The 27,541-nt window shown below is 44.1% G+C and overlaps 1 protein-coding gene across 1 annotated transcript in view; it reads left to right on the top strand.

The window, feature by feature from the left end:
• The window catches only part of LOC146798874 (coiled-coil domain-containing protein 170-like), a 704,654-nt gene that overhangs the window by 352,532 nt on the left and 324,581 nt on the right, over positions 1 to 27,541 (top strand). Inside the window, exon 5 of the mRNA XM_085626207.1 lies at positions 10,800 to 11,056. Coding sequence (XP_085482333.1) covers positions 10,800 to 11,056 — 257 coding nt within the window. The remainder of the gene's footprint in view (positions 1 to 10,799; positions 11,057 to 27,541) is intronic.

Here is a 27,541-nt window from a genome sequence, read left to right as displayed (position 1 = left end):
CTCTGAGCTTTCCCGCCCAAAAACATCGGCTTCACTGCGACTTCATCAACTGGTATTCCACCTCATGAAACCCATCTTGACCACAGCCTGCTGCCTTGCTCCACTGAGGAGTTTTTCCTTCAATTTCAGAGACTAAGTGAGAAGGTATCTCCTCTGACTGGGGCGAATCTCATCTATGTATCCCACCTGCTCTCCACTGTGGTCAGCCTTAAGCCATACTCTTGTCCTGGTTCAGCGTGACTAGTTGCCCGTGGTTGGTGTTTTGTGATTTTTGGCACTATTTTTCTCTAAAGCTTCCCCTTATTGGATTTTTGTTGTTTTGGTATGATCTTGTTAAATATTGTCTACTTTTATGACCTTCAGTGGGATTTTCATTGTGTTTTTGACTCATTAACTGTTTTGGTACTTCTAAATGCTTTGCAGAATTTCTTTATTTACACCTCTCTGCTGTGTGCCATACATATCCAGGTCTGAGCTAAGGTTCAATATACTGAAACCTTTACTGGACCTAACAAGGATAGTACCATTATTACTGATGGTGGACTTCTCTCCATCCCAACTAATAATCCACTTTCTCACAGTATGCATTCAACAGTATCACTCCAAGTGTAGTTAGACCCAAACAGAATGCATGCTTGACAGTTTAGAGCAATGTGTGAGTGGTGGGAGCCTTTTGTGTAATATCGTCAGACGATCACAATGATCCATGTTGTAGCACTTATGATCCTAGATTGACTGAGAGATTTACTGTATTCCTTTTGATGGGAATATGATCCTTGATGAATTTATTATCCTGTATAATAAATGCATGCGTTTCAATAATTTACTTCCTAGAGTTTTTTTAAACTGACCTGAAAGTACCCAGTGGGGACCTTGTTTTCACAGTCTATATTTTGATGAAAAACCAAGAGCAGAATGACCCTCTTTTATATTGGTTTTATCAGAACACGGTTCACACCCCATAGAGTTTCAAAATTCCTTTGTATGTGGAAATTGAGGATAACTGGAGAGTGAATAGCCCCTCCCTTGTGCCCAGGGACAGATGTTACCTGCTGATATGTACGTTGCTTTTTGTATTCTGTGAATTATACTGCAGACATCACCTTGGTAAAATGGCACTTCAATTACTGAGAACAGCAGGGCAATCATTTCCAATAATTACACCAAAATGCATTTCTTTGCAAGCAACAGAAATGGTAAGACATAATGCTCGGTTTACTGGCCCTTGTATAAGGCCACAAGAGCTCCACATGATGAAGATGAGATGTATAAATTATTATATATGTAGCGCATATGTAAGTGCAAAACACCCCTCTAAATAGGACATACCAGTAAAGAGTGAGAGAGTATCTTATCTACCGTGTCAGAGCAAGCAAACTTCCATTGTTATGGTACTCTGTCTTTCCGTTTGCATATGAGGGTGTTCAAGGATTGAGACCAAGCTTCAATGAGAAACAGCCTTTACAACGAGGTTCTTACCATATTGTGCCTTTACTTTGCATTTTTTACCATGCATGTTTTTACAACATGTATGCCTTTACAACTCATGCCTTTACCACGCTTTTAAGATAAGTTCGAGGTCTTCCCCCACAAATACATTGTTTATATATATAAATATATGTATATATACAATGCGGAGTAAAGGCATACGTTGTAAAAGCATGTGCGTTCTAAATAATTGTGGGGTAGAAAATGCAATGTCAAGGCATGCAAAGTATTTGCCTGCGTTGTTCCGTCATACAACCGCCACAATTTACCATGTAACCTCTTCGAAGAACATGGGTAGGATTTTATCAGTTATTCCTCTGGCACAACTTCCAATTGAGATGCTTCTGTATTATTTAGTTACAGCTTGTTTTCTGGTCAATTATAATAATAAAGCAAACACAAGGAGATGATGGATGGAGCGCTGCAACTTTTAAGACACTCACCCCGAGTCACAGATCTGGGTTGAATTCATATTCGTTCTTTAGCTCAATTTTCCACTCCAGTTCAGACCTAGTCAAATGCAAATCAGTCTTGACCCAGTTCCTCATGGGAACAGTCCAGCCGGAACTGCCAAGCCAGGTCTTCCCTGGACTGGAAACAAGCATCCTTGGACAGGTTTCGGGGTAACACCCCTCATCAGCCAGGCTAGCTTGAATCTAGTGGCAAAGTGAGCAACGGACCCACGTCCGGGCATACCCTGACAACTTAGGGTGAACAAAGCAAACACAAGGAGATGGTGGACAGAGAGCTGAAACTTTTCAGACACTCACCCCCAGTCACATATTGGGTTGAAACCGGTCCCAGGATGCTTTTCTCCGGTCCAGGGCAGACCTGGCTTGGCAATTCAGGCAGGACTTTTCCCATGAGGAACAGGGTCAAGACTGATTTGCATATGGCTGGGTCTGAACTGTGGTGGCAAAATGAGCTAAAGAACGATGATAGATTCAACCCAAGTCTGTGACTGGGGGTGAGTGTCTGAAAAGTTTCAGCGCTCCACCCATCGTCTCTTTGTGTTTGCAATTATAAAAATAAACATTATGGGACTGATTCACAAAAGCTCCCTGGGACACAACTGCTAAAAATTAGCATCTGCCTGCCTATCTGTCTAAGACTATAACTTCCAAAGGCAAGCACTAGCCTTCATCAACCTCCAAAGCAGCAACAGCCAAAGGAGAACATCTGCCTGTAACGGCCCCCAAAGGGTGTAACTGATGAATTTGAACGTGCGCCCATGTTGGATTGAGGGCCACAACTGCCAACAAGCCTGCTGAGCATGTTGACCCATGCCTGTGATCCTAAGAGAAGAAACCCCTCTCTAGTCTTCCACTTCGCACTAAAGTTCAAGAGTGGGAAGACGACAGTTGGCACAAGCTACCCCCGGAACTCACCAGCATCATTGAGCATGTAGCGTGGTACTTGGTATGCATGAACTGAGAGGCTGTGTTTGAATGTGAGCAACGGATAACTGACGCTGCTAATGCTGACCTTTGCTGGCATAAACTTGCTGGCTCAAAAGGCAATTGAACTGACCTATGGTCTAATCTTTGGGGTATTTCACTAGAGATCTGGATCCGTGCCTAGCCTATGCCTGTACCTATATTGTTGCCTGAGTCACTAGATAGAGATGGAGGGAGAAAGTGGGAACCATAAGGATATCTGAATTTCATTAAATTCTGTCGGGTGTATACAACCCTGTAACTGTACCACATTTGAAATTTGTAGTATTAAGTAACTTTGTGTGATTAAAGTACTTTTATATCTAAAGGACAAGCACTTGGTTGGAAAATACTTGTTTGAATCTGTTGGTTGATTGTTGAGTTCTGAGCTCTTGTACCCCACACTAGCTCCCAGAGAAGCCTGAGACTGCTCGCAAGAGCTATTTTAACCGTGAAGTGCAGAAAGTGTTGTACTTGGCCACGTTTTCAGAGTCATAGTAGAATGAACCGTAGGACACCCGTGGTAAAATATCTCAGTTACCACAATTGTTGCCCATTAGCTCCTGCCTGACCTGTGGCTAACGCCAAGGTCAATCATGAAAGATGTCCAGGTAAAAGTAATTTAGGTAAACACAGCCAAAAAACTGGATTTCCTCCACACCCGATCTGCATCAAGCCCAGTTATGTGTATTGCTTTATTCACTTATGCTTTAGCCATTATTTGCTTGAAAAATCACAGATACCCCTACCTACCCCCATTGTAAACAAGCCACGGCTCCATAAATGAGCTTGAGAATTCTTCTTAGCAAAGAATGAGGCTGAGATTGCATGAAGAAAGCAGACAGATGAAAACAGAAAAGTGGGGGACATGGGAAATTAAAAAGATGTAAATGAAAATTGGAGCATTGAAAACTCAGAATTCATGATACTGGGGATGTTTGTACCAAGTCCCCCCGCCCCCTACCGGAACCCTGTATAGGAAAACTTCCACAGCTGCAGACAAAGGGGCAGATTTCTCAATATTTCATGCAGCGGAGCAAGCCACTTAGCTGTGCTGTGAATGCATGAAAGGGCAGGAACGTAACATATTTAATGTGATATGGCGTATTCCTGTACTTTCCTTGTGCTGCCGCACAATTTGGTGCCTATCGCCAATGCAGGCTCCCTTGCGCTGTGGTGCCTGCATTGCAGACAGGATTGTTTTTGTGCAGCAATGAGAACCTTCCTGCACAAAAACAATCCTCTGAGACATGTGTGGTGCCGAATGCAGCACACACAGAAAGAGGAAAAAATTAGGAGGAATAAAGATATTTCTGATGCATTCCAAGGTCTACCAATAAAATCTGGGAATGCACAAAACTCCTTGGGTGGATACGTAGGAACACTCACGCTCCACCAATGGAACGCTTAACTGGGGCGATTTACGCTGCGTTGCGTTACTCTAGATTTATCAAGCCGCGCAAGATGGTCTTGCATAGCTTGATAAATCTGACTTAGCAGTTGCATCACCCTTGCACCCCCTTGTGTGGCAATAAGGCAACGCATCTAGGTGATAAATATGCCCCAAAATGTTGACGCATTTTGCGCCACTGATCCAGGAAAATAATATAATAGTACATAACATAACGTAATATGACAAAAGTAAAGGAAAAAAAATTAGGGAAAGACGACTGTAAGTTAGAAAGGGAAACCCGCTTTAGAACGAAAGATCAAAGAAACTTGGAAAATCACATGCATAAAAAGATAACACAATGGGGAGAAGGAAAATGGAAACAGAGTAACTGGGCCAAGGGGCATAGTCGTGAAAAAAGACAAAGAAGAGAATAAAAGATGTCAACGTAGAGATGAAATACAGTACCATAGAAGAAATGGTGAAAACCTTTGAACAAATCATTTCTCTTAACTTTTGACAATGCATTTGGGCATTAATTCCGTGGCTATTAATTTTTTGAGGACAGGGGAGCGGGATTTGTCATTCACGAGAGTATAACGTTCTTGAAATCTTCTTTCTAATGTCCTTTATACAATTGAAAATGTTTTAGAAAGAGTCTCCAAGAAAATCGGTGGTTAGAAGTCCAAGTCCTGAGAAACAGTAACTACTGCATGTCGCTTTTACAGCTAGGGATAGTACTGCCTGTAATAGGTGCAATTTCTTGCAATAACAAAATGTTCCTGACCTTTTTATGGTCACAAAGCAAATGCGCTTTTACTATGTCAAGTAAAATCAAATTTGTCTTTTTCTCCCACTGGTTTTGAAGGGTGCAGTTATATTCCACCTAACCTAATAAGACATTTCAAGTATTGGACATTAGACAATAGTGTCTCATTTTTAACCCCTCTGTAGTGAGGAACTGAATTTTGTTCAGGTCTACTACAAAATTCATATTTTATGCGTATTTTTCGCTGGCTTTTTTGCTAAAGTTAAAATGTGTGACTAGTGCGCGTTGTGCATACATCGGTCATTTATAGGTACTAGGGTCATTCATGTATTCGATATTTGTCTATAGTATGGTGGCACATAGGTTGAGCTGGACCAATCTTTGCTTACTACATTTATGGCAGTCTTTTCTCCTCTTACTTCCTAGCATCTGCCCTACGCTTTCATCCTTTCTCAGTATTGCCTGAGTGAATGTTGGTGGTACTCAGGCCCGGCTACATTCACTTTTTTAATTGCATTTAGAAGCAAGTTTGCAAGGGAATTTTTAGCCCCAAATATGTTTAGATCTGAAAATTCAATTTTTTTAACCGTGCCAATTTTTATTGTTGTTTTTTTAATACAAATAAACGCCTGTAATGGGCTAAGTCAGCAGAGCAAAACACCCACCAGCAATTCAGAGAGGGATTTCGGGCAGGCGTAAATATATTTATTCCTGCAGATTTCTCCACTACGATTGTAGAGAAATTTGCTGTTATAAATGCAATTTAGGAGCAGGAAGTGGGATTCCCAAGGTGTGGTATGCCTTGGAAGCTTGGGAACGCCCATAAACATGTATGCCTGGAGACATTCCCAAACTCCTCTCCAAACCCTTTCCCCCCTGGAAATGGTCAGAGGTTTACTCCAGTCAAGGCCTGGAGTAACTTCCCATTCAGGATGGGAAGGGAAACAAATCATTTCCAGATTTACTGAGGGTGGGAGCTTTCTCCTCAGTCTAAAGTGTAACCCGCCAAGGAACAAAAGAACTACAAGCCTGTGCATTTGCTTGGGGGTTCCATTTCCTCTGTGCGGAGTTTTACCCCATGCATGCAGACTAGAAGCTGGTGGGAATTGTCTCTTGACATTCTCAGTAGCATGCCTTGCCTTGAAGCCTGCACCTGGCACAGTTTTCCAGGTGTAATATTGCAACTGCTGTGAATATCAAAAAGTTGTAAATCTGCACTGTGACATGCAGTTTTGCGCTTTGGTCATTTCTGCGACGCAAGTTTGCACTGTACAGTGCAGACTCAAGTGCATGATCCAAGAATGAATGAATGGATGAATGAAGGGGTTTTGTAAAGCGAACGGCTACTCAAACTGAGTGTCCTGGTGCAAGGTCTAGCAGTCTGACCCAATACCAAAACTTAATCAATAAAGTTCTCTAATAAATGGAAAAGAAAAGGCAAGTTTTTAGTTTCCGGCAGAAGACTTCCTCTGAAGTAAGGGTCCGGAGGTCCAAGGGAGCTGATTCCAGGCATTACCCGCTAGAAACGAGAACGCCTTACCTCCCTTCTTCATGCGCCTAATTCAAGGCACTACCACCAGAGCTGCTGATGCCGATCATAAGGATCTGGCAGACAGTAAGGGAGGAATCTGTTTGCAAGATAGCCAGGACTGACTAGAAAGAAGGCCCGGTGAACTAGAGACAGGGATTTGTAAAGAAGACATTTCTTAATAGGCAAACAATGAAGATATCTGAACAAGGATGCATCAAAGTCAATTTAGGAAGTCTTAGAATCAGGCGAGCCAAAGCATTTTGCACAACCTGGAGGCGACGTAGCAAATCTTTGGACATGCCCAGGTAGAGAGCATTGGCGCAGTCCAACCTATCAGTGACCAGGGCATAGACCACCGTCCTCCTACAGTGTATGGGGAGTAAGTGCAAATATTTCTTGAGGGTCCAGAGCAACCCAAAGCAGGTGTTGACCACAGCCAAAATCTGAGGTTGCAGAGAGAATTGATTGTCCAGTTTGACTCCCAGATTTTTCCCTGCTGAATAAGGGGATTGGGGTGCAGCAGAGAGGGAGGCCAGGCCACTTCCCACCACTAGGCTAATTGGGACCCAAAAAGGAGAATTCCAGTTTTGTCGTATTACGTTTCAACTGACTATTATGCATCCAAGCAAAGTATGCCGGTATGCTGTCCTTGAATCACTTCTCAGTAGAAGAGGAGGCCCCCTCGAAAGCTAAGAGCAACTGGGTACCATTAGTCTACAAAATAAATGTGCATCTAAATGATTCCACGAACGCCACTGGAGGGCTCATGAAAACATTACATAAAGTAGGGCTCAAAGACGAGCCCTGCAGCACCCCCTGTTTGACTGCTTTAACAGCAGAGCTAAAAGGAGACACCCAGATTGACTGTGGTCTGGAATCAAGGAACGACTTCACCTAGTCCCACACACGACCTCCAACCGCCAGTCATTGTAAAAGAATCACATGTGGAACAGTATCAGATGCTGCTGAGAGATCAAGAAGGATCAGCACTGCATTTTTACCTTGATCCAGCGACCACTTGAGATGGTCAGATATTTCTAGAAGCCCAGTCTTTTTACTCTGGCAAGTGTGGAACCTCGATTGACCTGGATGTAGCAGTGTGTCCTGCTCTAAATAATTGACTAGCTGGGTATTCACCAGTCTCTCCAGCATTTTGGAGAAAGCTGTCAACAAGGAGATGGGCCTGTAGTTACTCACAGTCATTGGTCTGGAGCAAGCTGCATTCTTGAAGCAGCCTTTTAGTTGACTTTCTGCAGTATGTGATTTTTCCAATCTGGACAAAATAATCAACTTTGCCAACTTCATAGTCATTCCTTATTGCACGTGCAAAGCCCAATGCTTCAGGTTTAAGTATGTGAGAACTCCCACCTCACCCCGCTTTTCAGCAAGACCAGCACTGTTTCATAAATATACAATCTGTGATATATGTAAAGTACTGTCACTTGTTTTCTCTATTTTCCAAACATCTCCCTTTTTAATGAACATTCAGTTGCCAGATATGGGTTGAATGTTCTATATTTATTACATTTGCCAGGACAGACTGGAAACCAAAATCCGCCCTGGCGAAAATGTGCATAGAACCCCACTCAGCTGGAGGCGAGGATACGAATGTGTTCATGGGGGCGTGGTTGGGTAATAGAAGCCCATCCTACACTGTAAGCAGCTGCCCAGTCTCCAACTTACTGGGGAAATATCCAGGTGGCATAATTGTCAGGCCGACCTGCTAGCTTGCTTTAGACAATATTATCCCTTTCCTTCTGCTGCACATCTAAGTATGTTTTGAAAAGCCCTTCCATGTTACACAGCCATGCAGGTGTTCAAGGCCCTTATAACATACTAGACGGAGAGTGTATGAACTGCCATGCATCGCAAAACATGTTTACCTCACTCCCTCTTATGCACCTTGCATGCTTTTTAACTGGGCATGTACAATTTGCCCCATTCCCACCCTTAGCTTCCCTATGAAATACATTGCAAGATATCAACAATTTGCACTGGAAATGTGTGTAAATTGTAAATTTACCCAAGCATGCTTTAGGGTATTCTTGTCCAAGTGCAATTAAAGAGTTGGTTGTAATAGTTTCCGCGTTCTTTCTTCACTACAGAAAACGTTGTATTCTCCTTTACTATTTCACTTAGGGCCCGATTCACTAAGAGTGTGTGTTGCCCTTGCGTCATGCAAGGTGATGCAAGGACAACACAAGACCTTAAGTGAGATTTACTATGTCAGGCAGAGCCACCTTGTAAATCTGGAGTAACGCAAGGCAGCGCATGTCAATGCCTTACATTACTCTGCCCTAGGAAGGCGCTCCATGAGTGTAGTGTGGGTGGTACCACCCATGTACCTATGAGTTTTTGGAGCATTTCCAGATTTACTAATACTAAAAAAACACAAGAAATGTGTCAAAATGCTACTCCTTCCCAAGGAAGGGGTAACGAGAAGAAATATGTTTATTTCTCCTCATTTTCTCAACTTTATATGTGCACTGCATTCTGCAGCACATATAGAAAGAGGGAAAAGCCTCAGAAGATTGTTTTTTGTGCAGGAAGGTGTCCCTTCCTGCACAAATACAATCCTACCTGCAACGTAGGCACCCTTGCCACATGACGCAAGGGTGCCTGTCAAGGCCGGACTGGGAACGGAAACCGTCCCTGGCAAAGAGCTCGGCTGGCAGGGGGAGGGGGGGGGGGCAGAGGGGCTAGTGGAAAGCTTTGTGCCGCTTTTGTTGCAGGGGGCAATATTGCAGCTACGCTGCAAAACTGGCCCCCACCCTGGCAGCCCACCAGGGAAACGCCTGGTGCCCGCTACGGCCAGTCCGGCCCTGGTGCCTGTGTTGGTGCTTGGCAGCTCAACGCAGAGAGATAGAGCAGCAATGTGACATATCTTTGTAGAGATGACACATTCCTTCTCTCCCTATTTCATGCCCAACCGCCAGCCACTTCCCCCGCCCCTTAGAGCATCAGCTCACCTTTTCAATGCTTTCTCTCTCTCTGTCTCCTCACATCTCTATCTCAATTCTCTTCCTCTTTTATCTCAACCTCTCTCTGCAGTTTTCACCTCTTTAATCCCTCACCTCTGTCTCTTTCTAACCCATATTTACATACTTTTTCTTGCTTCTTCTTGCTTCTTCAATCTTTCACCTCAGTGACACGCTTCGCTCTCAAATTTCTTCTTCCCACAGTCTCTCTTTTCAATCAGTTAGACCTCCGCGGCAACCTGCTGTTCTGCTGCCTATCTTTTAAAATCGTCTTTCACTCTTTTAATTCATTCGCTGCAATTTTCCTCAAAACTCCCGTTGTCCTCTTGTGCCACTCTCATGTTCTCTGAAGCTTCAGTACCTGTACTCCCATCATCCTATCACACAAAATGCCCCAGTCCTCATAAATAAATGCTACTGGCGCCCACCGGCACAAATTAAGGACTACTATCCCGTACTAAACAGCATTGTGCATTCAATATATGCAAACAGCAAGAACAGTCAGAATTGATGGCTTACAAAAAGGTAAGCTGGCTCCAACAAGTAAATCCTCTATGCTTGACTCTGAGCGGGTTTGTGAGAAAATGGGTGAAGATTCCGTTTTCTTCCCGCCATCTAATTTATGCGTTTTACCTCTTGTCAGCATCAAGCAGAAATCGCGGTGCATGGTGGGAGTGGGTGGGGAGGGGGGGGGGGGGAGCATGTTCTTCTCTTTTCTCTGGGAGATGGTGAGGATCTACAAGGTGTCCTGACCCTCTCATGGCAGAGCTCAGGGAGACCCACCAGCACCACCTGTCCACATCACCTAGATTTTGCTCACTTTGCAAAAAGTACTTTCCACTTTAGCAAGAGGAATATATTCCCGGCCTCAAGCCAGGCCAAGAGGGATGACTCCTAAATTAAGCAAACTTTAGAAACAGGATATTTGAATGCATTTGTCGCTTGATAAAATCTTAGCCATTTACAGCGGCGGTGAAAAAAAATACAAAAAAAAATCTCGAGTTCAAAAATAACGTTTCCAACCTAGTCTTTGAATTCTTTTTTCAATGCTTTTATTTTGCCTCTGTGGTGCAAGGCGAGCAACACGCCGTGCTCAATAATTCAAAGTTATTGCATTTTGCAACTTTGAGCAATAAACTGGGTAGAACGTTTCCACGCATGAAGATAAGCTGATTAATGCTGGTTGTGCATTTTGTCTTTTATTTAGGTAGAAGATCTTCAAAACCGGATGTCCTCGAAAGATGTTTCATTCCTGGAGATGAAATCTCAGTTGGAAACCTACAAAGAAAATAATGCGAGGCAGGCCTCTCATATTCAGTCCCTGAAAGATCGGATGAAGGAATTAGAGGAAATTGCGGCGTCTGCCAGCAATGTCAAGTCTCACGTGCAGCCGGGCCTGGAACCTTTTAAGAGAGGCAACCGGGAACTGAATGAAAGAGTGGCAGAGTTAGAAAACAGAGTCAGGTAAAGCTACGGACAGACTAGCGGTTAATGGAGATGCACTTTTATTTGTGAATTGTTAGCTTGTCTCTCTTGAGAATTGTTTACTTTCAGAACACCATGCCTGACCCCGACTGGCCCGCACTCTAAGGGAGAAAATGGCACGAATCACTAATGCAAATTCTACAGATGTAAAATTCATGTGTGATTGGGCACAAATTGTACTAGCACAAATGTGCATCATCACCGGGTTTGCAAATGTGCAAGTGCTCAATTTGTGCGCATTCAGGGCGGAATGGCTACACGCAAATAGCACGTGTTATCCCCCTCGTTGACATGCTCAAAGAGCTCATATCTGTTATTCGCACCCGTGATTAGCACAAGGTTTCTCCAGTAAACACCTGTTTTTTGCTGAGGGATCCTAATCCCGGTTTGGCGGTAAAATGTAGTTTTCAACTAAGAACTCTATTTGAGACCCTGTTATGATTGGGGCCTGCTTTGATGAGCCCTCCACATTCCACAACCTAAAGATTTATCACTGAGTTTCCCCGAAAGTTTCACATTAAGGGTGCTAAAACAATGACAACACTGGTGGTAAATACTTAGGGCCTCATTTCCAGTTTGACGATGCAGGAGCAGGACTGCCCCACTGGTTGAACCTCTGGCGAAACTAGGAGTTTTCTCCTGTCTGGCGGGCTGTTTTTTTGTGTGCATATTTATAAAAGCGCGAACTCGACCCAAAGGTATTGGAGCGTTTTACATGAGCACCGTATTTACATTACACATTCAGGCACGGGGAGATTAAGTGATTTTCCCAGAATCACAGGATGTGGACGCGACCTCGAGGCTCGAACTCTGGTTTCCGGCACCAAAGTCGGCAGTTTAAGCCGAGGGACCACATCCTCTCCCCCTGTTCTTTGGCGTTCCCCCAGCAGCTCCTATGAAATAGGCACCGCAATGGGAACATCAAAATCAGTACCTGCGGGCAAAGCTGCAGGTGGTGTCCAAGGAGGGGGCTTCATCTTCGGGTAGACGCTGGATGAAGTCACAGTGAATATTTCTATGTTCGCATATGCCTTCCGCTGCAATATAAATCTGATAGGATGTAATGGGATTTATATTTAGGCAGATGGGATATCCGTCACCGTTGTGACAGAGTAACAATCCACCAAGATCTAAATCAGACCCTTAGTCTCTTTTTTGAAAATAAATAAACTTCTGCGGGACAAAGCTGCAGGCTTTAGCCGACAAGAGTTCCACGAGGCCGGATACCCGTTTGGCAAAAGACCGCTGAACAGAGTTTGCTACTGCAGAGAAGAGCGTAGAGGGAGCTGCCTTAAAATCAGGCCCTCTGGCAATGCACTTTGGGCAGATAGACAAGCGGGTTGGTCCCGGTCTCCACTCCGTTTTTATCCAAAAAGTCAAAGGTTTGGAATTGTGGCTATCTGGGCATCTTTAACACCACAACCAAGGGTCTAGGACTGAAGGGACACCACTTGGGGGGTTAGAAATCCCTCAGGCTGGGTTCATGTGCAGTTCAAGATGGTTGGAGCCTTTTCTATCCCTGAGGCTCCGATCAGGAGGCCACCTGACTAGCCCTTGGAGTCACTCTGGTAGTTCTGGGTTCAAGAAGTGGAGCATGGCTCAAAGAGGAGGATAGGCCTCAGAGGGTTCAAGGCAGGCTTTAGGCAGTAAGGCATTCCTTCCAGGTGCAGCAAAGCAGGCTTCTAGCATACACAGCAGGCCCCAGCAGCAGGCAGTCCTCTGAGAGTCCTTCCACAGGTCCAGAAAGTGAACTGAAGAGTGGGTCTGATTGGCCTCTTTTTATACCTGGTGCCTTATTTGAAGCAGAAGACATTTCTAGAGAATACCCTTTTAAGTACTTTAAGTTTCCTGTTTCCCCTGTCCTGGCTTCTGCATGTGTTCATGAACAATGCAGGGGAAACAAGTCCTTTGTGTGAAGGAACAGCACAGGCTATTCAGTTGCAATTGGGGCTGCACCCTGCTGCACCCCCATCCTGCTAGTGATGGCACATCCAGCTGCGCCTAATTTCTCTATTTTGTGGCTGTCTGGGAGGTTAAACAAATTCCAAACTGCACTCAATCATGTGACCCACTGGTAGGCCGCAGACACCAAATAGCTAGGGAAGGAAAATGCAAACTTTCTAAAAGTGGCATTTTCAAAACTGTTAGTTAAAATATGACTTTACCATGTAGGAGGGTTTTAAATTACAATTTCTCAGATACCAAACATGAGATGTTCAACTATTACCAATCAAAAGTTAGCACTTATTAAAAGTGATAAGGCAACCCAATTTTATCCAATGGAAGGCGTAGGCTTTACAGTAGTGAGAAATTAATTGAGAATTTTAGCACTACTAGGAAAAGTAAAAATTAAAAGTACATGTCCAACCTCTTACTTACAATGCACCCTGCCCTATGGGCTACGTAGAGCCTACCTAAGGCGTGACTTGCTTGCAGTAAAAAGGGGGTTAAAGCTTGGCAAGTGGGTTATATTGTGAAGTCGAATTGGCAGTTTAAAACTGCATTCAGTCTGCAATGGCAGGCCTGAGACATGTTTTAAGGGGCTACGTAAGTGGGTGGCACAATAGGTGCTCCTTCCCTACCAGTAGAATTTATTTTACAGGCCCTGGGTATATGGTCTGGTTTACAAGGGAATTATAAGTAAATTAAATATGCCAATCAGGTGTAAGTCAATTTCCCCATGTTTTAAGGAGTGAACACAAGCAAAACGTTTGGGCAAAGGTGACCCTAAGGCTGACTGGTTTAGCAGTCTGCTTCTTGTGGACTGTGGGGTTTAGATTGTGGTGGTCAGTATAGAATCACTCGCTGCTGGTGCATAGAGGTAGCACAGGAATTGGCAGTGTATATCACTCACTGATGGCAATGTAGAAATAGGGACTTCCTTCTGACGAGCCGGGCAAGGGGACACAGCCCCCAGGCTACATCGCGCTCAGCTGCGTCACTCTTCCTGTGCCTGGAGGCGCTAAAGTTGCCAGTGAGGCCCAACTGCACGGACTTCCTTCTGATGAGCCGGGCAAGGGACCACAGCCCCCAGGCTCCATCGTGTTCAGTCGCATCAGTCCCCTGCGCCTGGAGGCACTAAAGCTGCCAGTGAGGCTTCGCTGCGCAGGACTTTCTTCTGATGAGCTGGGTAAGGGCCCCCAGGCTCCTTCACGCTCTGCTGCGTTCGGCCACGTCACTCTTCCCTCACCTGGAGGTGCTAAAGCTGCCAGTGAGGCCGGGCTGCGCGGGACTTCCTTCTGACGAGCCGGGCAAGGGATGACAGCACCCAGGCTCCATGGCGCTCGGTCGCGTTTGGCCACATCACTCTTCCCGTGCCTGGAGGCGCTAAAGCGCGCTGGCAGTGGCTGCGCGAAGCCCAGGCCAAGGCCGGGCCCGTCCGCGCCCGTCATAGCCCGGAAGAGGCTAGGCTGGGCCACCACCCTGACATCTCGTCTCAGAGGTTTGTGGTAAATAATTTAATTACCGGAACTTAATTTGATGCGTAAAATCTATAATAATAGCTCAGTAAAATAAGAGGCAGAATCCGTGGTATTAGAGGTTCGGAACGGGCTATATTCCAAAATCAATTCGAATTGATGGACTCCATATTCCATCACCACGAAGGTTCAGGAAGTGAAGGACCAACTTTATTGACAAGTAATCATTTTTATACAGAGGCATTATAGTGAAAACAGATGCAGGAGGCGTAACAGTTGATAACAAAGATAAAACATACATGCGTAACTAAAATGGGTGTAACTAGGCGTAACTAAAGAACGTCATTAGATATGATGTCATAAATGGGTGGTTCCATGAAAGAATTTCGCAATGTCAGCAAAAATACTTGGCAGAGATGCGCGCGCAGCAGCATGACGTGTGATTGACGTGCAACTAGGGGGTGAAGGGGACTTGACATTTAGCTCTACATGTGGAGACAGAAGTCTGGGGTTATGTCAACCTAATCCCAAATCATATCTAACATCCTATGTTTAAAGAACTGTGTTATCCAAAAAGAGAGGTCTCTTAGGATAGAATCTTATTCTATACTGACTATACTGACTGTTAGTGCGTGTACAAGCGTCTAAGTGTCTACACTAGATGCGAGGGCAGAAATCTTCCATAGTAACAGGGCTATGAATTACTTGCATAAAGACAGAGAAGCCGGGCCCTTTGCTCGGTAGCTGGAAGAATGTTTACTTAAACTACTAGACAGGAATGCATTGGATGAGGAGCGGAGCAGAGCAGATAATCTTGAAGGTGAAATACAGTTTTTGGCAGGCAGACAGGTCGAGTCAGGCACCGTTAGCCGCGCAGGGAGTAGGACAAAGTTCATGGATACAGATGCGAGCTCAGACTGGAGCTTTCAGAGGCAGAATGCAGGAAAAGGCTTAATGGCAGAATCAGGGCCTACTCGCCTGGACTGTAAAATGGGATAAATGAACCATATAAAGCCGGTGGCCTTTCATACTTAGAAATAGAATATCCGGCTCATTCATGGCGGATCTGAAAGAGGACATGTTGACGGTGGACGCACATGTGTTTGCGTCTTCATAACTGGAACTGGAGGAAACATACATGTACTTGTGATTTATACATGAAACCGTTGGGGTCCAAGATAGGGGACATAACTGATCATAAAAATCCATATTTCCACATTCCCTCCTTGTCCCCTACTTGCCCTTAAGAGATATCAATCTTCATCAATCCGTTGATCTGTTCATATAACATCATTTGTTCTTCTTTCTTCTTCCGGGATCTTGAACGAAAACTTGGATGTGGGATACACGAGGTGGCACACAGACCACAAATAGCTGGCCCACATTGTAGACATAAGCAGCAACTGAATAGTATGAGAAAGCCAATACCTAGGAAGGAGAGCATTCTCCATCCCCAGGCTGACAACACGCCCCAGAACCAACCGGACCAAGTCCAGGTGCCTGGATTCTGATGTATCTGGCTTACAATCTTATGAAGGCGGGTTATGGCTTTATATACAGACGGCGAATTTTCTGGTATGAAAATGCAACAACTTGATCCGATGACCCTACAAGCTCCGCCCCTATCGGCCAGAATGACGTCAAGGACAAGACGATTTTGAAGCACAACAATCCGCATAGCAGACTGCTCTTCTGTTAAATTGCCTAAGGCGGAAATAGTTTCGTTCACTACTGCTTCAAGAGTTCTGGTTAATCTACGTATCAGCTTACTATTAGTGACTGTACCTATATAAGGAAAGAAACCTTTATTGAAATCTGTGTATTTTTCCCATGCTGTTTCAGTGTAATCGACGATGGGGAGATCTCTCTGCTGTCTATTGTGTACTAAATGAGTATTTCTATGATAATCAGGAGGAGCTAAGAAAACAGGTGGCAGAAGGAATCCGATGTAACAGGTACCATCCCAATCTAGAGGCAAACGTGTATATGCAGTCTGACCACATACGAAGTAGGAATGGCGAAAAGCTCTAAATGTAGACTTGCCTTGATCACTGAATTCTATTACAGTGGTGCATTTTCTATGGCCCATGTGTATGGAGCCATTCTTTCTTATACACAATTCACCTTTAACTGGAAATACTGACATAGCGGGCAAAATTGGTGCAGCTTCGGATTCGACATTCAGGATCATGAGATTAAGCGTGAAATTACCTAATCCATATACTTCATTTTCTAGATCAGTTCCTGTTCTTTTGGGAAGTCCCTCCTTGTTAGGGTAGCAGACTTTAAGCAAAACTAAGTTCAGGTTTCCCCATACCCAGTTGTCTTGATAAACTGCGGAATTCGAATCTAGGGAATTAATTAAACTAAACCATGCTCCACAGGAGCCATTGTGTGTGAACGGATATGGAAAGAGAGGCAGAATTCCCTTATAGTTCTGATAGGGAGGGAGTCGGCCACATATCCAACAATTTGTAGCATTGCTAGCCTGATGGGAATGATGTAACATACTAATAAAAGTGTTATTGCGCAGCGCAAATCTATATGACAACTCATGCGGGGGTAATTCACTAAAAGAATGTTCAGCAGTAACATTATAAACATGTTTAGAAATAGGATAATATATGTGCAATAATATACTTGCAGCGATTATTAAAAGACATAGGAAAAACAGAATTAATAACGTCACTGTGCAATGACTACGCAGTGATTTACAGTACGCATGTTTTTTCAACTGGATTTGATTATTTCTTTCTCTATTCCGGTCCAGAGGATACATGTCAGAGACAAATTCAACCGATTCACCTTGGAGAGGACTTAAACAATCAAATTGTCTGACTTATTGGACCTCAATTTTAGTCTATATAGTTCTGAGTTCGTTTGCTCAACCAAGGGGAGCTTTGAGTCTGTCTTTGAGGAAATACAGGGTTTAGTCTCTATATCGGATGGTAGTCCATGAAATTTCTTGATATGACTTGAATGTATCCAGCCTTTGCGACCTTCGATCTTCACGGCTGTCCTCGTGGTGAGCAGTACGAGTTGAGGCGATTTCCACCTAGGATCCAGCTGAGACTTCCGGTCGAAATTCCTCACTAACACCAGGTCCCCGGGAACTACGTCATGGGGTTTCACCTCGGTGTTGTCGGGAAAGGCTGCAGCTACCTGTGAACGACAAGATTGTAGTGCAGACATCAAGGAAGCCAGGTAATCTGTCAGCATATTACAGTCTACATCAGTTATTTTGCGTGGTATAGGCGTCCCCCACATATTTGGTGGTCTACCGAAGATCACCTCATAAGGGGATAGCCCTGTTCGAGAATGTGCTACCATTCTCATGTAAAAGAGTGCAACTGGTAAGGCTACTACCCAATCTACACCTTTCTCCCTACATATTTTGGACAATCTAATTTTCAGAGTTCGATTATGTCGTTCCACGAGACCTGCTGCCTCGGGGTGTCGGACACAATGAAATCTCCATTGATAGCCTAACAAAAGTGAAACGTGTTTCATTAGTTCGGATGAGAACGGCTGGCCGTTATCTGAGTAGACAACACGTGGTAAACCGTACCGTGGGAAGAATTCTCGAACTAACTGTTTGGCAGTAGTCGGGGCAGTGTAATCTGAAACCGGGTATGCCTCTGTCCAACGGGAAAGAGCACAGACAACTACAAGAACATATTTAAATCCTCGACATCGTTCCATCTGGATATAATCCATCTGGAGGACTTCAAATGGGTGCTCAGGAGGCTGAAATCCACCCTGTTCTACGGGAATGCTTTTACCTGGGTTAAACTGACAGCAGATCATACAGGTACGGACTTTTTGTTTAGCTGCTGCTCGTAAATGTTTGTTGAACCAAATGTGTTGAATGCTGTCTAGCATAGCTTTTTCTCCTAGGTGCGCTGGACTATGTATTGTATTAATGATAACTTGGACCATTGAGTCGGGAAGAAACCATACACATTTTTCCTTCGTCATCCATCCTTGATCCGTTTGGATCCCTCCTAATTCAGTCCATTTCTTTATTTCGTCTGGTGTAGCATGTGTCTGTATGTCAATTACGTCAAGAGCGGGATCCTTAACCATCATGCAATGTGTTGGTGTCGGAACTATTGTCTTTGTCATGTCAGATGTGTGAGTTTGAGCAGTCTGTTTAGCTGTTCTGTCAGCTAGATCATTGCCTTGGGAAATGATATCAGTAACTTTCGTATGAGCTTTACATTTCATAATTGATATTGCAGCGGGTAGATGTACTGCATCTAATAAGGCATGAATGAGGGGTCCGTGCTGAATGTGGGCACCGTGAGAAGTTAAATAACCTCTCTCTCGCCACAGCACGCCGAAGTCATGTACAACTCCGAATGCATAACGTGAATCAGTGTATATGTTGACTTTCTTATTTGTGGCTTGAATACAGGCTTGTGTCAGAGCGATGAGCTCTGCTGCTTGAGCTGACAAGGTATTAATACGATTTGTTTCAATGACTTCAGTGTCTGTTGTGACTGCATACGCGGCCACTAACTCTCCTGTACTTGTTCTCATACATGAACCATCTACATACAGCGTCAGGTCTGGATCTGACAATGGGACGTCTGTCAAGTCTTGTCTGGGTTTCGTCGTGATAGTAATAACTTCAATACAATCATGTGCTAGTGGGTCTGTTCCGTTTACTGGCAAAAGTGTGGCAGGATTCAATGTACTACAACGTCTGATTTCTATGTGTGGCTGAAACAATGTCAATTCGTAACCAGTGAGTCTTGCTATAGTCAAGTGTTGTGTTTGCGTTCGGTTCAAGAGAACCTCTACTGCGTGTGGTACTTGTACTGTCAATTGATGTCCTAACACTATGGCATCGCTTTGTCTGATTGCTAAAGCTGTCGCTGCCACTGATTTCAGGCACGCAGGCAGAGCCTGAGCTACGGGATCTAATGTACTAGAAAAATAAGCACATGGTTTGTGTGATCCTGCTTGTTCCTGTGTGAGTACTGACAAAGCAGTACCTTCGCGTTCTGTAACAAAGAGTGTAAACTGTTTATTGTAACATGGTGTTGCTAAAACGGGTGCTTGACATAAAGCTTTCTTTAGGCTTTCAAAAGCTTGTGTATGTTCCTGAGTCCAAGGGAGGACAGTCGATGTGGCTGCCTCCTGTGTTGTCAACTGAATGAGTGGTTTTGCTAGAAATGCATACTGAGGGATCCACTGCCTACAATATGAAGTGAGGCCTATAAAAGCCCGCACCTCCTTTTGTGTCTTGGGTATTGGCATGTTAGCAATTAACTGGATGCGATCGGGTGTAAGCTGCCTTCCCTCCTTGGACAGCGAGTGACCAAGGTAAACAACTCGCTGAACACAGAATTGCAGCTTAGAAGGGGACACCTTGTGCCCCTTTTCGGCCAAAAATTGTAAAACCGTCAGTGAGGCTTTTTCACATTCAGGTTCGCTTCTAGCGGTGATCAGCAGATCATCGACATATTGAAGCAGGGCAGTGTTGACTGGCATGTGTATACTGTCAAGTTCTCGTTTCAGTGCTTGGCTATAGATGCTGGGGCTTTCTGTGAATCCTTGAGGTGCGCGTGTGAATTTAAAGCTTCGTCCATTTAAACTAAATCCGAACAAGTATTGGCTTTCCGGATCTATTGGGACGCTGAAAAAGGCATTCTTGAGATCAATTACAGTAAAGAATGTTGCTTCGGAATCAATGGCAGTCAGTAATGAAGAAATGTCTGGGACTACGGGGTATTGTGGTACAATACATTTATTTAATTCGCGCAGATCAATAACCAATCGATATACTGGCGGGGCTTTTGGATCTGTTCGTTTAAGAATCGGAATTATCGGGGAATTACATACATTGGAGTCGGTTTCCACAACCACTCCTTGGGTAATAAGCTCGTCAATGATTTGCAGTAAAGCCAATACAGCATCTGTGGGTAACTTGTATTGTCGCATTCGTGGTAGTACCACTCCTGTCTTTAGTGTGACTCGATATGGTGTAATGTTCATGCAACCAACATCTGTAGGGCCTTGCGCCCATAAATGTGCGGGTAAAGTCTGCAGTCGGTGATCCATGTCTCGGGACACGTAGTGCCCTTTGAAATCACGTAAAAACAATCTTACTCCTTCCGGAGAACAACATATTATAGCTCCTAGAGCTTTCAATGTTTTTATACCTAACAGGTTTTCTGGACATGATTTAGTAAGCAATAAATCTGTAGTTCGTGTCAAAGGACCAATCGTAAGGGGAAGAGGCTGTGATACTTCGTTAATGATAGGTTTTCCTGAAAAACCAAGGGAAATATTCTGTGAGCCTGAGAGGGGTGCCCCTGGAACTTCACTACGTTTTATGGTTGTTCGGCTTGCCCCTGTATCAAGTAAAAATTTTCTGTCTTGGCCTAATAATTCACTGTGTACATAAGGTCCTTCTTGATCTACAGGGACCTCAATAAGGGGTAAGCCAACTTCCCTCTCTAGGCGGTTTCACGAGTATCGTTGATAATCAGGATAGTCATACTGTGCGGTCTGATACATCTGTTGTGTCGTTGTCTGTGTGGCAGCAATAGGCTGCGGTGGTGGAGCTGGCAGAGACTGTTGCGGAGCTGGCATGGACTGTGCATGCTGCGGGGCTCCTTGTTGGTTCTGATCCTGTCTAAGTGGCCGTGGTCTTTCTTTTGTATTACCTATGGCGATATTATGTTTTAAAACTGGACAATCGTGTACATAATGACCTGGCTGTTTACAATAGTTGCATGTCCCTTTTACAGGACCTGCTGAAACACTGGACTGTGTCATACCCTTTTTATGACCGTCAGCTGGAACTGTCTGAGAAACTAGCATTTTCATTTTCGTGTCTTTCATGCGTCTTTGTTCATGTTCTTGTTCCTCTCTAATTCTATTGTGATGGTACTGTAGCATTTGTAACATTTGTGACGGAGTGTTACCTTGCCAGGTACTCTCGAATTTCAATACTCTATTCTTAACTTGGGGCAAGGAATTTTCAACTAATTTTGTCACAAACAGATGTGGATACGATTCGCTACTTGCTTTTATCCCACTATTTATACCAAAACATTTTTCGAATCGGGCATAGAAATCACTAGTGTCTTCATCTTGCTTTTGTTTACAGGCTGAGATTGCACCCCAGTCTTCCTTTTTCGTAGTTAATAAACGTGGCAGTACCTGTACTAGTAAACCTGGTAGTATTTTGGTCTTTTCCCCAAGCCCTAAACCTGGACCTCGAGCTGTTTCTTCGTTTTCTAATGCTGTCCAATCTATCTTTTGGTCTCCCACCTCCCAATCCTTTTCCTTGAGTTTTTCGTAAATGCCCGCAGGCATTAATACCTTTAATATTTTCATAATGTCGGGATAGGTATACTCTCCCATGAGCAACATGTCTTTAATTTCACGGTGGAAACCCGCTGGGTCTTTGTCATGACTGGGTACCACTTTCTTCATTTCTAATAGTTCTATTTTAGATATGGGTGTGTATACAAACACACGTTTAAACTGATTGTCATCACCTTTTATCGGATGTACTTCGCGTAAGGGATTCTGTCTATCCATATAATACGTCGTTCTTTCTTTTATGGGCAGTGAGACATGTTCGGGACATACAAAAAGAATGTACTGCTTTCTGGATTCTAGTATTTCTCTAATTAGCTCAGTACCTGAACCTCTCCATTTATTCGTGAGTAATTCAGTCAAGATATTAGGTAAGGGGCCTGGATCGGAGTGTTGGCTTTTATATAATATAAGGAGTTGTTGAATCATATAGATACCAGCTAAACGCTGTTCATCTGGGGTGAGGTTCAAAAACGTGTGCGCTAATGTATCATCACTATATTTTCCGGGACTGTCAACCCAGTGAACGGCTGACCTGGCTAATTCTTGTTCGTCCATAGAATCGAGTATATGATAACCCCTTCGTTCTCGGAGTAATTTGTCAGCAGCTTGGAACGAATGTTCGGGGGACCTTATATTTATTATAGGGGTTTGGAAATTTCTGTTATTATCTGGACGTATCGGACGTATCGGATCAGTAAAGCATCTAGTATTATTACAAGATCTTCCTCTACCTACATAGGCCATAGTTTCTAACTGTCCTGTGGGCAGTTCTAATTCTTCCTCCTCCTCGGTTTGTTCAGGCTGGTCCACTGCTAATCTTTCTTCGTGTATTCGTTCTACTTCTTTGCGTATTTTTCGGCACATAGCTATTATACTTAATCGTTTATCATGTCTCCCTTCTGATATATTCCGACTCCATGTGGTAAGAATTTGCATTTCTTCCGGATTTACTCCTGGTCGGTCTTGATTTCTGACCACACAATTTATGAGGAAACGTAACAGTTCCCCCTGTATTTCCACTTTCTGGTACTCCATGGCTCTATTAATACTCTCAGAATCTCGCCCTGACTGGACAAAGTGATATATATTTTCTAAATGTGTAGTCATTCCTGGTAGCCTCCCTAAATATATTGCAGCTCGTCTGATACGTAATGATGCCAGCAGCATTTCATCCTGTTTGCCGGGCACAGGATCATATCTACAATCTATTAGAAGTTCCTTAAGCGTGTCGGGAGTTACTAGTTTGGGCGTACGTTGGTGGGCTAATTCTTGAAAGGAAAGTTTATTTACTCTGGGTGGCGTGGAAAAAATGTTTGTTGTACCTCCTGTAGCACCGCCTGGGGTGCTGGGTGTGAAAGGATTCGTTGAACGTGATATGGCAACCATAGGTGTGGGTACAGCTGTAGAAACAGATGTGCTTGCCGGAACTTGTATCGGAGTTTGTTGTTGCGGAGGTACAGACGGAGGAGGGTCTTGGCGTTGAACCCCCTCAGCAGGCGGTCTATGTGGCGCGGTATTAGCATACTCGGGAGCTGCGTCGTCTAAATAAGAAGAAAGGAAAACATCTTCTGCGGTTCTGGGATGCCCTTTGGGATGTGCTTTTATCGGAAACAATGGGGGTGGCAAGTCTTTGGGTATCTCCGGAGTAGCCTTAGGTAACCCTTCGGCCAGAAGAGGATACATACCATTCATAAGGGCATTTCTTTGTCTGTCTACTTGTTCTGATTTTACTCGAGTACCTTCTTCAATTAATAGATTTTCTCGAACTTTATTTGAATTCTCCTTACTCTTCCCTTCCTGTCTGAGTGCTTTTTCTGTACGTCTATACGATTCTTTACGCCATAATTCAATGGCATCTTTCTGTGATTGTCTAGCTTTCTTTTTCCATAATTCTTCCTCTACTTTCATGATGCAATCTGCATCCCAGGTCCCAGCTGCGGGCCACCTCTGACTTTCTGGTAATTCCTTGGTGTAGTCTGCCCATAAATCAAGAAATAATATGGCGTCTAGGCCATGTTTATGATACATGAAGTACCCTGGAGTGTCCCTAGGAGGAATGGGAACAGCTTCTTCGAGTACCCCTTTTCTAGTTTTGATCTGTCTTAATTTCGAAAAGAGCGACATATTGAGAACTGATCTGATACCTAATTTTGAACACGTTTTAATACAACAAAACACAATAATGAACAGTCATTCACACCACAATATGCAGAACGTATTTAAAACATTTTTAACATTTAACATTTAATGAACAACAATGATGGCCATTTAGGGAACTAGTCACTAAGCATAATACTCGGCACTAACTAGGTAATTCTGAATTATATACTAGACATACTTGATATACTGCTAAACAGTACAGATACACTGCTGAAACAGTGCAGACCGGATTTGTGTACCCAAACCCGTCTTGACCGGCACAACCTATGTGCACGTCAGAACGCCTCCCCGGCAATGGTACTCACCGGGTAGCTCGGAACGGAAGGCCTCGGAACTGAACTGAACTGGACTCGGACCGGACTGGACTCGACTCGAAACTTCGGAACTTCGGAACTGGTGGGCCTCTGTATACCTCGGATCTTGCTCTCTCAGCTAGGCTCTGGTCGGGATACTTCGCACTTCTCACCGCCTCATCTGGGTGTTGATCGCAGCCTCAGTTACCCCCGCTCGGCAGGAGGGAGATACAGGAAATCCTGTGGGTACGCGTTGTTGTCCGTCCAGCTGTGACAGGAGACCGGGCCTGCAACGCACCTCCGGCGCGTGAGATGAGAAAGTGTCCCTATTTGGGCGCCATATATGTGGTAAATAATTTAATTACCGGAACTTAATTTGATGCGGAAAATCTATAATAATAGCTCAGTAAAATAAGAGGCAGAATCCGTGGTATTAGAGGTTCGGAACGGGCTATATTCCAAAATCAATTCGAATTGATGGACTCCATATTCCATCACCACGAAGGTTCAGGAAGTGAAGGACCAACTTTATTGACAAGTAATCATTTTTATACAGAGGCATTATAGTGAAAACAGATGCAGGAGGCGTAACAGTTGATAACAAAGATAAAACATACATGCGTAACTAAAATGGGTGTAACTAGGCGTAACTAAAGAACGTCATTAGATATGATGTCATAAATGGGTGGTTCCATGAAAGAATTTCGCAATGTCAGCAAAAATACTTGGCAGAGATGCGCGCGCAGCAGCATGACGTGTGATTGACGTGCAACTAGGGGGTGAAGGGGACTTGACATTTAGCTCTACATGTGGAGACAGAAGTCTGGGGTTATGTCAACCTAATCCCAAATCATATCTAACATCCTATGTTTAAAGAACTGTGTTATCCAAAAAGAGAGGTCTCTTAGGATAGAATCTTATTCTATACTGACTATACTGACTGTTAGTGCGTGTACAAGCGTCTAAGTGTCTACACTAGATGCGAGGGCAGAAATCTTCCATAGTAACAGGGCTATGAATTACTTGCATAAAGACAGAGAAGCCGGGCCCTTTGCTCGGTAGCTGGAAGAATGTTTACTTAAACTACTAGACAGGAATGCATTGGATGAGGAGCGGAGCAGAGCAGATAATCTTGAAGGTGAAATACAGTTTTTGGCAGGCAGACAGGTCGAGTCAGGCACCGTTAGCCGCGCAGGGAGTAGGACAAAGTTCATGGATACAGATGCGAGCTCAGACTGGAGCTTTCAGAGGCAGAAGGCAGGAAAAGGCTTAATGGCAGAATCAGGGCCTACTCGCCTGGACTGTAAAATGGGATAAATGAACCATATAAAGCCGGTGGCCTTTCATACTTAGAAATAGAATATCCGGCTCATTCATGGCGGATCTGAAAGAGGACATGTTGACGGTGGACGCACATGTGTTTGCGTCTTCATAACTGGAACTGGAGGAAACATACATGTACTTGTGATTTATACATGAAACCGTTGGGGTCCAAGATAGGGGACATAACTGATCATAAAAATCCATATTTCCACAGGTTCACGTCCCGATATTCATGACATCTACGATAGGTACTGTCCTAAGATAGCGCCTCCTTGAATAACTATCAGTCTCCCCTTGTGGGCTACCTGTTGGCTGAGTTTCCTCTTTCATCCTTGCTGTCAACCTGAACTGCAATGGGGAAGTGTAAAGTTTCTGAGGGAGGATCTAAGGAAGTTTGTAAACATAAGATGAAGAAGTAAGCCCTGACCCTAAGCCCAGATGCCTGGGAGGGGTATTAGATCCTATAGACAGCTCATTAACCGAATGCGAGTGTCTTCTTGATCCATCCTCCATCAATACTTTCCCAAAGCACACCAACTCACAGGTATCTAGAAGCCCCATATACACTGGCCGTATACCAGCTATGTTTAAAAGGGCAGTTAGCAGGAATCAGGCACTTGACGCTCCAAGCGTACCACCCAGGAGACCTGTAAGCAGGGACATCCCAGCGCAAGGGACCATGGCTGATCTGTCTGTTTTCCCCTGCAGCAATAGTTTTTCTCCACTCATATGCCACACAAGGGATGTCCGAACTGTAGTATGTCCAGTCTTGTATCCAAATAGTCTAGACACAAATAGCAGAGACAGTCAACTAAACCACACAAATGCCATGTCAATTGAGGCACCCTCTCAAAGATCACTAACCCTGCAAATAATAGATCTAGTGCAGGAAATCTGAGCTCTTAAAGTAACTGTTGGAAGCCTCTCTGATTCTCTAAGCAAGGTACTTATAGATGTGCAACATGTAAAAAAACCAACTAGGATCCCATCCAAATTGCATACCTAGCGACCAAGGGGGGGATGGACCATGTAAGACAGCTGCCTGGGGGTCCCACAAGACATAGCATGAGTAGAGTAGGTAGAGAAAACGTAACTACGAGTGCTAAAGTCAATCTTCTAGATCTCAGACAACCTAGTAGGGTATCTCAAAATATGCTAGGCCTTCGGTGATCTGTCAAACCTATTAAGGCCCTAGACCACCTACTTGGTCCTGTTTACCATCAGGCAAATACGACTCTAGCTTCACAAACTGCCGTTAGGACCCCAGACATGAGACGAATAGTACACTTGATAAATGTACCGAAGCTCCCTCCCAGTCTGTTTAAAGAGGATGAGGGATAATAAGAAATAAGGGATGACATTATAGGGGCTAAAAGATACTGTCATCCGGAGCCGCCCTTGATGTTATTGCACTTACACTATCACATCGAGATCTTGTTGAGAATCTGGTGGCCTTTGATATCCGTACCCAACACCTCACCAAAACCAATATTTGTAAAAAATATAATCCTTTAGAAACGGTTTTAAAGACAAATCTAGCCCATCCTATTACATCCCATATTGGTGCGTCGCCTCTATGAGAGATAGATTGAAGGTCTCTCTCACCCCCGTTGTTCGTACCCAGGTCACCAAGCCAGCATACATCAGTGAGTTTATTGTCCCACAACCAGAAGTAAAATCTTCCCAGGAGCCTAGTTGTCCCACGAGTGCAGAGTGAGGCGGGTTGCACACCAGGGGCCTTAGATCCTAGGGATAGGATGATATCAGAATTACATCCAGCATAAAGTAGAATAGCGGTTTCATTATGGACCATTGCCGGGCTGAGGTCCAAGGACGCTTCCCCTGAATGGAACACCTTTGTCGAAAGGTAAGACATATGCCCTTTCCAGGAAACTTGGTCTGTAGAACCACTTCATCACCAAGGGTAT

The sequence above is a fragment of the Triturus cristatus genome, chromosome 9 (genome assembly GCF_964204655.1).
Source record: "Triturus cristatus chromosome 9, aTriCri1.1, whole genome shotgun sequence".
NCBI classification, from domain to species: Eukaryota; Metazoa; Chordata; class Amphibia; order Caudata; family Salamandridae; genus Triturus; species Triturus cristatus.
The sequence above is the reverse complement of the archived record's forward strand: the minus strand, read 5'-3'. Positions and strand labels throughout refer to the sequence as shown.